Source organism: Osmia lignaria, chromosome 12, assembly GCF_051020975.1.
Source record: "Osmia lignaria lignaria isolate PbOS001 chromosome 12, iyOsmLign1, whole genome shotgun sequence".
NCBI classification, from domain to species: domain Eukaryota; kingdom Metazoa; phylum Arthropoda; class Insecta; order Hymenoptera; family Megachilidae; genus Osmia; species Osmia lignaria.
Window position 1 is genome coordinate 11,073,174 of NC_135043.1, and position 14,784 is coordinate 11,087,957.

At 34.8% G+C, this 14,784-nt stretch overlaps 1 protein-coding gene across 12 annotated transcripts in view; it reads left to right on the forward strand.

The window, feature by feature from the left end:
- Nucleotides 1–9,226, forward strand: part of LOC117610133 (low-density lipoprotein receptor) — a 28,607-nt gene extending 19,381 nt beyond the window's left edge. For 8 of the 12 annotated variants that reach the window (XM_034337155.2, XM_034337165.2, XM_034337162.2 and 5 more), the window contains 10 exons: nt 385–507; nt 4,613–4,848; nt 5,063–5,267; nt 5,562–5,873; nt 5,954–6,254; nt 6,420–6,711; nt 6,790–7,270; nt 7,583–7,669; nt 7,876–8,144; nt 8,247–9,226. In XM_034337155.2, the coding sequence (XP_034193046.2) occupies nt 385–507; nt 4,613–4,848; nt 5,063–5,267; nt 5,562–5,873; nt 5,954–6,254; nt 6,420–6,711; nt 6,790–7,270; nt 7,583–7,669; nt 7,876–8,144; nt 8,247–8,291 (2,351 nt within the window). In that variant the 3' untranslated portion in view covers nt 8,292–9,226. The remainder of the gene's footprint in view (nt 1–384; nt 508–4,612; nt 4,849–5,062; nt 5,268–5,561; nt 5,874–5,953; nt 6,255–6,419; nt 6,712–6,789; nt 7,271–7,582; nt 7,670–7,875; nt 8,145–8,246) is intronic. The other 4 variants (XM_034337156.2, XM_034337166.2, XM_034337167.2 and 1 more) reach the window with 2 other exon arrangements.
- Nucleotides 9,227–14,784: the final 5,558 nt, after the last annotated feature.

Here is a 14,784-nt window from a genome sequence, read left to right on the forward strand (position 1 = left end):
GAAAGCGTGAATTCATTTACAATATAAAAAGATTTCAATTTCAAATTTGCATAAATCACATTTATATCAATAAACCCCCACTTCACAAATCCTCCTTAAAAAAAAAAGCCATAAACATGTGTTAAAATAAGACGATCTTGCATTGAAAACAGCTCGTCCTATTAAAAGAATATAAACTGAAATGTGATAATTTTGTTAAATGCAATTAACTCTGGGAATGCAATTAGTTGATTTCGAGACAGCTTTCTGGTCTGTCGACAAAAATAGAGTACGACGATGCCATGGTCGGCATTGTGCTAGCTAAAATGAGGCCTCTGGCCGTGTATTTGGCACCTCGTCATTCTTTGCTCGAAAAATCAGGTCCAATCGATTATCATCTTGTAGGAACGAAGAATTGCACCGCGGAACAGTTCACGTGTCACTCGGGGAACGGAGAGTGCGTGGCACTTACATGGATGTGCGACGACAATAAAGACTGTTCGGACGGTTCAGACGAGGCTGAGTGCAGTAAGCTTTTGCATGGGGACTCTTTTTATGCTTATTTTTTCTTTTCTTTTACATATTCTGAAATATCCATAAGCTTCTAGTATTTTAATAGCAATATTCTATTCTCTTTTTCTTTAGCACGTCGAATGCCAAGAATAATAATACTCTGTAATTGCAATAAATTACTCAAGATATAATCAATTTTTCTTTAACTAGCCTAGTAAGCCTTCATTGACTTTACTAAATTTTTTTAGGGTGATGGGAAACGTGTAATATTATTTAATTTTTTTTTTTATTTATAATTTCAAGCATTATTGTGTTTTTTTGTTATTAGTTGTATACCATATTGAATTTTGGTCCACAGTATTTGCATAAGCGGGGACCAATACATATTTTGGTGGGGGGGGGGGGTAGACCCACCCTATCCCTACTTAATTAGACTAATTTAGTTGGTGGTATCAGTGAGTGATAATCCCCTTGGCATTCAACGTGTTAATATAATTGTAGAAACTTTTGGGTACTCTCTGCAATGCTAGATATTTTTGTCTTTTCTTTCAATTCTAGCTTATTGTCAGTTTTTTTTAGCACATTGATCATCAAGTATTAGGTGTACATGAAATCCACAGAGTACAGCAAAATACATGGTTTAATTTAATTTAATTTTATTTTATGAAGAAGTTTATCCTATATATGCTATATTCGACAAAGGTTTGCCAATGATTTTATACGCTTATAAACCATAATTGTATTTTAACGTTCAATAGAGTACATGCATTCTCTGTGGCCCAATATCCTGTTTGCTTCGTCAAATAACGTACGCTCTTTGAAAATTCAGTGATCTCAATTTTGAACGAGTAATACGCTTTGATTGCTTCTCGCAATCCGTAAATAACTCGAATTTTGTAAACGTACAAATTTTCACGTGAAAATGTCAAAATACTAATTGTTTTTTGATCATAGATTATGCTGCACTCTCTGCATAAATATAAAACATTTCAAATATTTCAGTCCAAACTTAATTTTTCATTTTTTCAACAGAATTTAATTAAAATATACTTGATGTTAAATATTTTTAATTAATTCTCAATTTATTAGATTCAGTTAACTCTCGTACGGTGGACCATCAAGAGAGCTTCAATTTTAATTCAATTTTGTATTTTACATTATTTTCATTTTCTAAATTTCAAACTATTCTTTTAGATATTATTTGCAATTTAAAAAATTAAATGGCTATTTTTAATTCAAACATAATTGAACTTTTCATAGATCCGGGTCACGATTGACCTGGCTCCATCGTTTAAGGGTTAACGTTAATTTTCCGATTGAAAGTTTGATGAAAAGTTAAAGTTTAATTGGAGTCCGTATTTGATCAACTTTATAACAAGTACTCCACCTTATAAATTGAGAATTAATTTACAAAAGGGGTTCATGGTAAGCATGATTAGATTTGTTCTTTTTTGAATTCTAAACTGAAAGCATTATACATATTGTTTCTGTACTGCACAAAATTTCACTTTCTTACATAGCAATTTATCTGCTGTAAAAAAGGTCTGCTATTTGTCTTCAGTTTCGTCGAAATCGTGTGATGGAATGTTCAGTAAAAAACGAAAAGTACGAAATGAATATTTAACGACGCTTTGAATTTTACTAACACTCATATTTTATTTGCTATGGTATTCACGCTTTTAAACGTTCGTTTTTCGTGCTATTGAAAAAAAAAAATGCAAATATTTCATTTTCGAGGAATATGAATTTCTACTGTTCAACGAGCCGTTTAAAACTTGCGATAAATGAAGTGAATGGAATTATTGGATAATGAGATGTTGATGTATTATTAATCCTTTTCAAAAAATATTGGAGCTTTTAAATTTGTAAACAAAATATAAAAGGTTGAAATTGTCCGAGTGCAAAGGGTTAATATTTAGTTAAACGATACTGGTGAACGTGCTTATTAAAGGATAAATACGAAAAGTTATGTCGTAGGTGGACATGTCGTGAAACAATCGAAAGCTCGTTTCGTTATTTAACGAATTAATATAGAACATCAGCGTGTGTTTCGTAATCGTTGCATGCTGCACGATTCCCTCTAATTAATAAATGTTACACGTACGCAAATTCCACCATCCAGATATTGCGGAGCCTTGCTTGTCCTTTTTATTATGCTCCAAATATGTATAATTGTTGCGCCTGCGAGATCATTTACATTCTCTCCTAATTAGTCGCACTTATGTTATTGCATGACTTCAAGACCACAAGTAACATTACTTTCTTTACTATCATCTTGATACGTACGAGCTACAATGACTACAATGCGTTTAATAAATTTTATAATTTGTTTCTTGCAATTATTCATGTGTTGTCGATGTTTCCGTAGTTTTTTCTGTTCTTTTTTTCTTCTCTTTTTTGTCAGCTCTGCAATGTTAACCCTTTGCTATTTAATTTGTTAAAATTGTATCAAATACCCATTATTCTGAATGGTTGTACTTAATGAATAATATATTTATTAATAACACAAACACTGCGCATACAAAAATTATTATAAAAAAATAACGTATAAAGTAGCAAAGGGTTAAATATAGTGAAATAAGTGTTTTTTTTTTTGTTTTTTTTTTATTAAATTAACTCTGACTGTCCCTGCGCTTTAAATTCAATTTAAGAAAAAAAAAGGAAAGAAGACTCTGTATGTTAGTAATAGTTCTAGAATACCATGAAAAGGCATGGTATTCTAGCGTGTTCGTTTTCACAGTGACAGTCAAAGTGTTAAAATACGTTCATGTGATTTTATTTGTTTCCAGCGTGAACGATCAGCGTTTCGCTAGTATTGTCGTAAAGTAATCGATTTTTCGTTCGTTCTCTACCGTCGGGAGAAGCTGCCTGTTTTGCATGCCTGCCTTTTGAATAGTTCTCTTGAATTTAACTGGTAGTTGAACGTGTTACGTTACACGAATGCCTGATTTTGTAATATGAAAAGGTCTGACACAATTTCATGACACAAAAGTTTTTCAAAATACTACTTATGGTATAGGTAAAATTAAAGCTTAAAGTTTACTGATAATAACTATATAACTAAAGGTTTTAAAAATATTTTTATTCTATATGAATTGGTCGGTTATTGAAAGATCACCTTATTTATAATACACCATATTAATGTAAATACACACCGTCGTGGATACATTGTGTACCTCGTTGTCGTTGATCAAGAACTGGTTAATTACATTGCTTAATTACAGGACTAACGGCAAGAAACTTATTTCTTCCGCTACAAACTCTTGAAAGTCTAAATAGTTTGCTGTATAATTTAAACGTAGACCTCTCGTTGTAGTTTCAAAACAGGCAAAACTTATAAACTTCGAAGGCTTAGATTTAATTGCCGTAATTAACCCGGCGATCTCTGAGGCCCTTAAGAACGAAAAATCGTTACATACAATTTGTTTGGATCCTTTTTTCGCTTGGATCTCTTATCTGTTGCAAAGTTCGGCCAGATGGCTGCATATATTTCCATGCATTATACCGCTGTATGGTTTTTTTGTTATTTAAATTCTGTTGTAATGTTCTTCTCTTTTCGCCGTGTTAAAAAGGTTACGTTGGACGCAAAGCTAAATTAAAAGAAAAAAGAAAAAGAAGTGCGCGTGTAATGTGATTTACTTTAAGTGAGACATGACTCTCTCTCTCTCTTTTTTTTTTTTTTAATCATTTACGCTCGAAAATTTAAAACAAAAAAATCCTGAATTTCAATGGAAAATCAGCGTCGATGGAATTTCCAGCTGGTTTCACCAGCTTCGAAATTTGCAAATGAATGTTAAATTGTTTAAAATAACATGAAAAATTGTTATTGGATAAAGACAAAATTAAGTTATCAAGTGTAAAGTGTTGAAATAAAATTTTAATGATGTATTTTTAAAAGATTTGGAATCTTTTTTGTTTTTCAAAATTCCATCGAAATTAGTGATTTTGTTGAAAAGTTAAATAAAAGGAAAAGGTTGCCAATGTCACATTCCACAGCGGGCTTCTTTTATGAATTAAATATATTTTTGCATTTGGTAGAAAGTGATCGTTGCCCGCTAGATCGTTTTCAAAGACCACTTACATCGTTTGCCTTTTTAAAAACGAAACACCTTCTCTTTAGATGACACCTGTCGATCCGACGAATTCACATGTGCAAATAAACATTGCATTCAACAATTATGGGTGTGCGACAATGACGACGATTGCGGGGATGGCAGCGACGAAAAGGATTGCAAACCGACCACCTGCCCTCCTGGAACCCATTTTGCCTGTTCGCAAAATTATTGCATAACGTCTAAATGGAGGTGCGACGGTGACTTTGATTGTCCTGATCATTTAGACGAAATTGGTTGTCAGGTAAAATCATACGGATTGTCGTTTTCATCTCAGAATTGTATTAGTATGTTATAAAATAAATTTTCACCTCCACCAGATTTTTTCCACCAACGACTAAACTTGGTATTACAGTAGTTTCGATTTCATAGATCCACATAAAAGGCCTTCGACAAGAATAAATATTGAAAATGGTTAAAATGACTCGTGTAATTCAAAATGCTTTTGATATTTTTAGGAATATGCAAACGGAAAACGTCCCAGTCATTGCAGTAAAAAGGAGTTTGACTGTGATGATGATATCACTTGTATACATCAAAATTGGGTTTGCGATGGTGACAAGGATTGTCCTAACGGTGCAGATGAATCACCACAGAGGTGTCACAATGTTACATGCAGACCTGATCAGTTTCAATGCGAAGATCATCATAATTGCATATCAGGTATTCCATTAACGCAGAGTTGGTATATTAAAAATCGTTAACTTATCAGCGTTAATTGAATTACTATTCTTCTACTATTATCTCACTATTTTTTCTTTTTTTTTTAATTTCATAAGAGTTATGTTCATAATGCATTTTAAATAAAAATGATTTAATGCAATTGAAAGATAAAAATTCAATATTTTCTGCTGTTATTTATTCAATAAAAGATACTCCTGTAATTTTATGACATAAAGCAAACATATTTTGTACATTTCACAACAGTTTCATAATATATTTTGTAAAATATTTTAGGTCATTTGTATTGTAATGGGAAAGCAGAATGCGCGGATGGCAGCGACGAGAAAAATTGCACGAGCAAAACTGTGACCTGCGATCCATTGACTCAGTTCGAATGCAGCGAAGGTTCCTGTATCCCGATTTATAATGTATGCAATAAAAATCGTGATTGCATCGGTTGGGAGGATGAGAATACGGAGCTTTGTGGTGTAAACGAATGCCTGAAAAACAACGGCGGATGTTCGCAAATTTGCATCGATTTACCCATTGGTTTCCTATGTAACTGCAGTGCAGGATACAGATTGGTGGATAACCGAACCTGTGATGGTAACATCACAAATTTATTAATCTAATAAATTTTATTTCTTAATAAATTCTTAATATTTCTTAATAAATTCTTATTTCAGACATAGACGAATGTCTAGAACCAGGTAGCTGTTCTCAGTTCTGTTTGAACGAAAAGGGTAGTTTCAAGTGCAGCTGTGCTCCAGGTTATCTGAAAGACCCTAGAGATCATACTCGTTGCAAAGCAGCCGAAGGTCATGCCAGTTTGCTCTTCACCAGAAGGCACGACATCAGGAAAGTAGCTTTGGATCGTCTGGAGATGACGGATATAGTGAAGAACACAAAAATGGCTGCTGCATTAGATTTTGTTTTCCGTACGGGCATGATTTTCTGGAGCGACACTAGTGAGAAAAAAATTTATAAGTAAGTATTTCTTTAACTCTTAATACAATCAATTTGCCATACAAGAATCAAGTAGATAGCTATTAATTTTCAAGTGTGGATGACTGTTATGCAACAAACCACTCTAGGGTTAAATAATTCAATTATTCCTCAGTTTATTTATTATATAATTCTTGTTCATTTCAGAGCTCCGATAGACGAAGGCAATGAACGTACAGTTGTCATTGACGATGGTCTAACAACATCAGATGGGCTGGCAGTTGACTGGATATACAGTCACATTTACTGGACCGATTCCAGAAAGAGTACCATAGAATTAGCTAATTTCGAGGGAAATATGAGAAAGACTCTTATACGAGATCGTATACAGGAACCCAGAGCAATAGCTTTGAATCCATTAGAAGGTTGGATGTTCTGGACCGATTGGAGTGGCGAGGCTCATATTGAGAAGGCTGGCATGGACGGTTCTCATCGAATGGTAGTTCTAAAATAATGAAATTAAATATCAATCAATTTGTTAAAAATTAGAATAAGACTTAAATGGAGTTATTTACAGGTCATTGTTGATAATGATGTGAAGTGGCCAAATGGACTGACTCTGGATTTGATAGGCAAGAAGGTATACTGGGTAGATGCAAAATTGAATATAATTGGATCCTGTAATTATGATGGTTCTGGTAGACGAACGGTTCTTTATTCTTCTGAAGTATTGAGGCATCCATTCAGTATTACAACATTTGAGGATTACGTGTACTGGACCGACTGGGACAAAGAAACGATATTTAAAGCGAATAAATTTACTGGAAAATCCGTGGTATCTGTCACGTCGCTTCGAACTTTTCAGCATCCAATGGTCGTTCACGTGTACCATCCATATAGGCAACCAGATGGGATGAACCAGTGTCAAGCAGTGAATGGACACTGCAGTCATTTATGTTTACCCGCGCCAAGAATTAATTCTAAATCTCCTCTTCTTAGTTGCGCCTGTCCAGACGGTTTAAGATTGTTACCTGATGGTTTAATGTGCGTGGAAAAAGGTAAAATATCTTTATAAATGATAATTATTCTTGACAAGCCATATGCACCATATGCACGTAGTCAAAAGAATGAAATTAAATCAGAAATATTTATGCATGCTATTGTAAGACAAAAATTAATGCTTATACAATAATATACATATGTAAGAATTATGAATAGGGCATGTTTCAAATTTTATTTTAATTTCATATTAATATATGATTTATGTTAAATTTTTTTTTATTTTCCATTATACAATTATTGCCTTGGCTTACGTTTATTATTTAATTATATTATTTTGCATCGGTGTTGCATGAATATGGGATATCCAGTAAGTACAACTGTAACACCTACAACGCAAGAAATTAGTAAACCATTCAAGAGACTTGAACCACTCAACGTTACCACTACAACTATTCGTGAGTATAATTGCATGACTTTATATTTTGTACAATCAATAGATTATAAATATTCATTTTCGTTTATCCATAATATTAATGATAACGTGGGAACTATAATACAAATAGGCGTATTTTACATCTATTAACTATTTAAAATGAACAAATAAGAATCTGATTATTTCTTTTTTTTATTTCTGGTATTTTGATTAATAATTTTCTTTTAGATCCAGCACATTCAGCGGATGGAGAAGGAAAGGATGGTCTTGCATCTCAGTCGACAGGTCCTGGCTTAGTTGCTGGTATAGTGATAGGCGTGGCGTCCTTAGGATTGTTACTCCTTGCATTCGTAGCAGTATTATGCTATAGGCATTATCTTCATCGTAATGTAACGAGTATGAATTTCGATAATCCTGTGTACAGAAAAACTACAGAAGATCAATTTAGTCTTGAGAAAAATAGGTTTCCACTCCCCACTGCTACAGTTGGAGAAGAGGTAATCATGCAGCAATTAAAATTGTATATTTTACAAGAAATAATTTCATTAATTGTACTGTATTAAGTGTGAAGATGTTTAATAATGTTTTTAATTTAATAGGCTCAGGAACCCTTAACGAGTCCTGGAACTAACGATTATGTTTAAGACTCAATCTGTCAATGAAACGGGCAACGAAGCAGGCTATTGAAACAATGTCGACCAAATAACGAAATCATGTATAAAAAAAAAAGAAGATGAAACCCATACACGTCGAACAAGCCTGTCCAATAATATGCCTGCGTTTGCCCGCCTGCCTGCCAACTCAGCTGTGATTATGTTTACTTTTTTTTTTGTACCGTGTCTCTTTATTTACAAATTTATGCATCTCGTCATACAAATATATTATACCTATGTGCAACATTTAGATTTGCTCAAAGGCATAAAGGGAGAAATATCTAGGTGAACTATAATATCGTTGCCAAATAAGCGTTGAAGCGTCGGTTTTTTCGAGTAGTTTAATAAGGTACAATTCCTATTTTATAATGTTTTTTTTCTCTTTTGTTTACTTACATAGCATGTAATATATATATATATTACATACATACATACATACATACATACATATATATATATATATAGTAGTATTTATCGTTCTACGTGGGGTCACGACTCAATCTATGTTTAATTCATATACATATATGTATATATATGTATATTATAAAGAGAGAATATTTTTTATCTACACGTAAGGTTTTTAACTTGTTATCGTTTCGCTATTTATTCTGTAAGAAATATAATTCTTTTTGATTATAATCTTCAGTTACATATTATTATATCATCGAAATCACATGTATATAACACACGAATTCAAAATATATCATAGAAATAATTTTACAATGAATTATTAACAAATGTTTTGCGAATTTGTTAAATTACTTATAATAACTGTTTTAATCGTAACATTGTGAAATACTTTAGACTGCCAAAATGGAATGTTTTAGAAATTTATTAATACTCTGTAGTAATAGGAATTCGTTCCTAAAATATGATCGTCAATTTTCTTTCAATATCTTCTAGATTTATGAATAGCAATATTTAATCCCAGTAATGCAGCTGAAAGCAGTTGCGTTTGAAGCATGTAAATGTTTAACTTGTGTTTTGTACATTGAAAGTAAATTTCTCCTTTTATGTCATTTATAAGAATACACATAACAAGCAGTGTTTCCTCGCACGTTCACAGAATTTTTTAATAGTCATCTCACATAGGTGGCCCGTATCATAGTGAAATCACTTCTCCCATAGATACATTTTGTTTAAACATTACGATTGTAACGAAATAGATTTCAAAAACCGACTAGATGTACTAAGATCAGCTCAATGACACTAAGAGTGACTGTGTGTCTGTTAAAAGTAAAACTGTTGTTTAGGTATTTCAACCTCTTAAGAAAAAGATCAGTGTATGTGTATAGAATTACTGCCTCGGATTTAAGAGTTTTACTTATTGCATATACTTTATGATTAATGAATTAAATAATTCAATGTGAGACAGACATTCTTCTAGATAAGATTATTAAGAAATATAATATTAGGACAAGCTAGATGCCGTGTATATTAATAAGTAGCAAAAGTATATGTTACAAATTTTAATTTAGATAACTTCAGTTTTTAGAGTAATGAAATTATTTATATGGATTTATATTATTTACATTCAAAAATTGTGTTGAAAAAAAAATGGAATGAATTACTGTTGATTATAGAAACAATTTGTTGTTAACAAAAACATATTATTTATTATATATATGTACAGTTTGTTTTTCAAATATTTCATTATACATTGTACATACATTTTTATATTATTAGTTTGTTAAATGATGGCTTTTATAAACTGGTAAATGCAAAGGTTTGCTACTTTTTAATAAGACACACATTCTTACCGATGAGTGAAAGAAAAGCAAAGTCCAAAATTAAAATATAGAGGCTCGGTGGTGATTTTAATCAAAAGATAGCAAGAGTGTGGTGAGTATTAGTTGCAATTAATTGTGTGAGTCACAAGGCATAAACTTAGCCAATCTGTTCGCCAAAATCGTGTCAAACATTATTTCTATGCAATATATATTATCACTACACATGCATAATATAAATATATATATTATATATATAATTTATTATAATGATTATTGTATAAATAAACATATAAAATAAATCACACTATTCCGTCATTATTATTGTACCTACAACAAGTGTAAAATATATAATTTGTAAAAATGTGGCTTTAAAATATAGCTTAATTAACTGTTTTTCTGAGTTATAAATCATTTGTGAAAGTTCAGGATATTTTTGAATTTCTCTCCAACCAAAAGTTACAGAGGTTTCAATTTATCTATAGAAAGTCTATGGGTTGCACATTTTAATAATGGGTGCCCTGATACCCCAGATACCATACTGTCGGTATACCAAGAGCGTCCTCTTGCCTCGGGGTTCCTAACACCCCAAGATATTAGAAAGCGCCACCAATGAATCGGGGTCCTCGGTACCCCGAATGCTTCACCTACATGAAGCTAGCCGGAAGGAATAATATATGATTATTTTTAATTTTTCCTAGTGTATTTCGTTTGTAAATCGTTTGTGAGTGAATAAATTTTTAATTATTCACAACTTTGTTTTATAATAAATAGTTGTAGTGCGCATTGGATACAGATCGGGTCGTACCCATCACTACCTCAAACAAGTCTGTTTCACGATTTGTTCGTTTTTCGTTCTTATATTTCGCTAGATCCGGTCAAACCCATCACTACCCCGAACAAGTGAGTTTCACGATTTGTTCGTTTTTCGTTCTTATATTTCGCTACTTGCTTCGGGTTCCTGAGAACCCCAAAACTGTATTCTGGGATCCTAAGGACCCCAAATTGGATTCTGGGATCCTGAGGACCCCAAAATTGCATTCTGGGATCCTGAGGACCCCAAATTGTATTCTGGGTGCCCGAGGACCCCAAGGATGTATTCTGGGTGCCCGAGGACCCCAAGGATGTATTCTGGGTGCCCGAGGACCCCAAATTGGATTCTGGGATCCTGAGGACCCCAAAATTGGATTCTGGGATCCTGAGGACCCCAAAATTGGATTCTGGGATCCTGAGGACCCCAAATTGTATTCTGGGTGCCCGAGGACCCCAAGGATGTATTCTGGGTGCCCGAGGACCCCAAGGATGTATTCTAGGTGCCCGAGGACCCCAAGGATGTATTCTGGGTGCCGGAGGACCCCAAATTGTATTCTGGGTGCCGGAGGACCCCAAGAATGTATTCTGGGTGCCCGAGGACCCCAAGACTGTACTCTGGGATCCTGAGGACCCCAAATTGTATTCTGGGTGCCCGAGGACCCCATAATTGGATTCTGGGTGCCTGAGGACCCCAGATACCATAATGTCGATATGCAAAGGGAGTCATTGGTGCTTCGGCGTCCCTGACACCCCGGATAATATCAGGACCGTATGAAGGGGGCACAACCAGTTTAAGTTTTTTCCAGAGTTTATTTAATTTACCTCATTTATTTTTTTTTGCTTATTAAATAAACTCATCAAATCGGATAACATTTATGATTATATCTCTCTTCTGGGTCCCAGCCGAGGACCCCATTTATTTTACTTTTTCCAGTTATTTATATAATTTTATCCCTCATTATAGGCCAAGGCCGTCTCAGTAGCCCTTACATCCCTGCATTCCTTCCATCGCAGCATTCCTTCCATCACAGCAATCCTTACATTCCTGCAACCCGTAAATACCCATTCTTTTTTTTTTTTTTTTTTTTCTTTAACGTGGTGGAAATCTTCAGAAAGACACCTTCAGCCCCCCTGGGGAGGGGCCGAAGGTAGTGTGGGATTTTTACCCACTAAAACCACCACGGTGGCCTGCACTAGGGCAGGAGAGGGGGGTCCTTTGACCCGCCGCCATGTGCCAAACTCCGCTGACATCGGGGGCCACACCCGATGCCGGCACTCCTTAGGCCGGCTGCAGTGGAGACCGGGGCCCCTGCCCCGGACCCCTACGGGTTTCCTTTACATCGCTCGTTCCGTTACATCGCTGCATCCCTTACATCCCTGCATTCTTTTCATCCCTACATTCTTTTCATCCCTGCATCCTTTCCATTCCTACATTCTTTTCATCCCTACATTCCTTTCATCCCTACATTTTTTTCATCCCTACATTCTTTCCATCCCTACGTTCCTTTCATACCTACATTCTTCTCATCCCTACACTCTTTACATCTCTGCATCTCTTATAATAAATATATTATAAAGACTGCATCGAATAAAGGTAAGTAAAGGTAAGTAAAGGTAAGTTAGTACCTTTTTTCGCCACCAGAGGGCGCTGATTCGACGTCGAAATTTTAGTTCACATTTTTCCCGCTAGAGGGCCAAAATTTGGGCAAGGTTTAGTTCCTTTTTCTGAAACCAGATGGCGCTGATTCGACGTCGAAATTTTAGTTCGCATTTTTCCCGCTAGAGGGCCAAAATTTGTGCAAGGTTTAGTTCCCTTTTTTGAAACCAGATGGCGCTGATTCGACGTCGAAATTTTGGTTTACATTTTTCCCGCTAGAGGGCCAAAATTTGGGCAAGGTTTAGTTCCTTTTTCTGAAACCAGATGGCGCTGATTCGACGTCGAAATTTTAGTTCAAATTTTTCCCGCTAGAGGGCCAAAATTTCGACATGGTTTAGTTCCTTTTTTTGAATCCAGATGGCGCTGATTCGACGTCGAATCAGCGCCATCTGGATTCAAAAAAAGGAACTAAATTTGTATAAAATCAAACTCAATTTCAGGGAGGTACTGGGATGTATGGAATGCAGGAATATAAATGATACAAGGATGTAAAGGATACAGGCATGTAAGGGATGTTGGGATATAAAGAAGGCAGGAATGTGAGGAATGCAGAGATGTAAGGAATGTAGGGATGAAAAGAATGCAGCGATGTAAGGAATGAAGGGATGTAAGAAATGTCGGGATGTAAGGGACCAAGGGATGTAAGGGACCAAGAGATGTAAGGGATGTTGGGATATAAAGAAGGCAGGAATGTAAGGAATGTAGGGATGAAAAGAATGCAGCGATGTAAGGGATGAAGATATGTGAGGAATGTAGGGATGAAAAGAATGCAGCGATGTAAGGGATGAAGAGATGTAAGGAATGTCGGGATGTAAGGGATAAAGAGATGTAAGGAATGTAGGGATGAAAAGAATATAGGGCTGAAGGGAATGTAGGGATGAAGAGTTCCACTAGTATTTTAAATAATAAAGATAGAAGTTTCAAGATAAAAGTAATTCTGTAACTTTATTAACAACATCAGGATGACAAAGTGCATTGCTCGGGGGCAATATTCAGAAAGCGCCACCGATGCATCGGGGTCCCTAACACCCCGACGATATGCAGAAAGTTGGATAAGGATTAAATTACAATTATCTAGGAAGATAGAGATAAAGTTTCATATACATTTTCAATACTTTATTCATATAATTTTGTAATTACGACATTATGTCTATGTATTTACATGTTTCCAATTGTTCAAGATATTTTGTAATGCGTGTCTGTGCGCGCACTACCATATTACTTATTGTATGCATCTGTATGCGTAGGTGTGTGTGTATTATGTGTGTATGTTGTACAACGTATTTTCATTCTTTCACTTTATTTAAATTTTATTTCTGGTTCCTTCCACTCATGTCCTGTATGACATAAAATGCTATGCGAATAAAATCAAAGAAATTGCGAATTGTTTGCGTGGATCGTGTTGTATGGTATCGAAGACTTGCGCGTTTATTAATTCGGAATTCTAACGAAACGGCATAGGAGGTTCCGCTTTGACGTATAAAAAATCTAAATGCATCACTTTTTTATACTACACTCGTATTTCATATTTCGCATGTAATAGAGCGAAATTCGTATCCCGTTCATTAAAAATGCATCGAGTTAAATCAATTTGATCGGTTTTCTTATCATGACAGGTTACATTTTCTTTTTCTTATCATTTTTTCGATATACGCGCTCGAATTCAAGTATACGTACACACACGTATACATATATGTATATTAAGAGTGTGCGGATAATCGAGTGTGTCGAGTATCTTGTCGGTCGGATTGACTCGGAAGAAATCAGACGGGTTCGATTCCTATAATAGGGTAACCCAATAAATCGGCTATCCGTTCAAATCTATCCGACCTCTTCCGATACGACCCGACCCGACCCGACCCGAGCCTACCCGACCTGAACGCGATTCGAGGTCGACATATTTAGGTAGCCATCCGAAACTGCCCGACATCTTCCGACCCAACCCGAAGCCGACATTTCAAATACCTGTATATCTCCAATATACATAGATGTAAAAATCGAGAAACAGCGTATTAAAGAACAAAAATATCCGCGATTAGCTGTCGATCCTAGAGTTCCACAAAAGGTTTATTGCTAACACCGTTTCAGCTTTTTTATTCGCTTTCCTTCCATCTCCGTTTTTTTCACAAACATGTTTTTACTATCTATTAATTTAATAGGTTTTAGTGCGTCCATACGTATAGACTGTACAATGTAAAATATAATTCCATCTAGCTATAGCAACTTCTAGATACAATTGTGTGAGCTTATTTTCCTATTCTTTTCATTTTTTCTCTGTGTATTAATC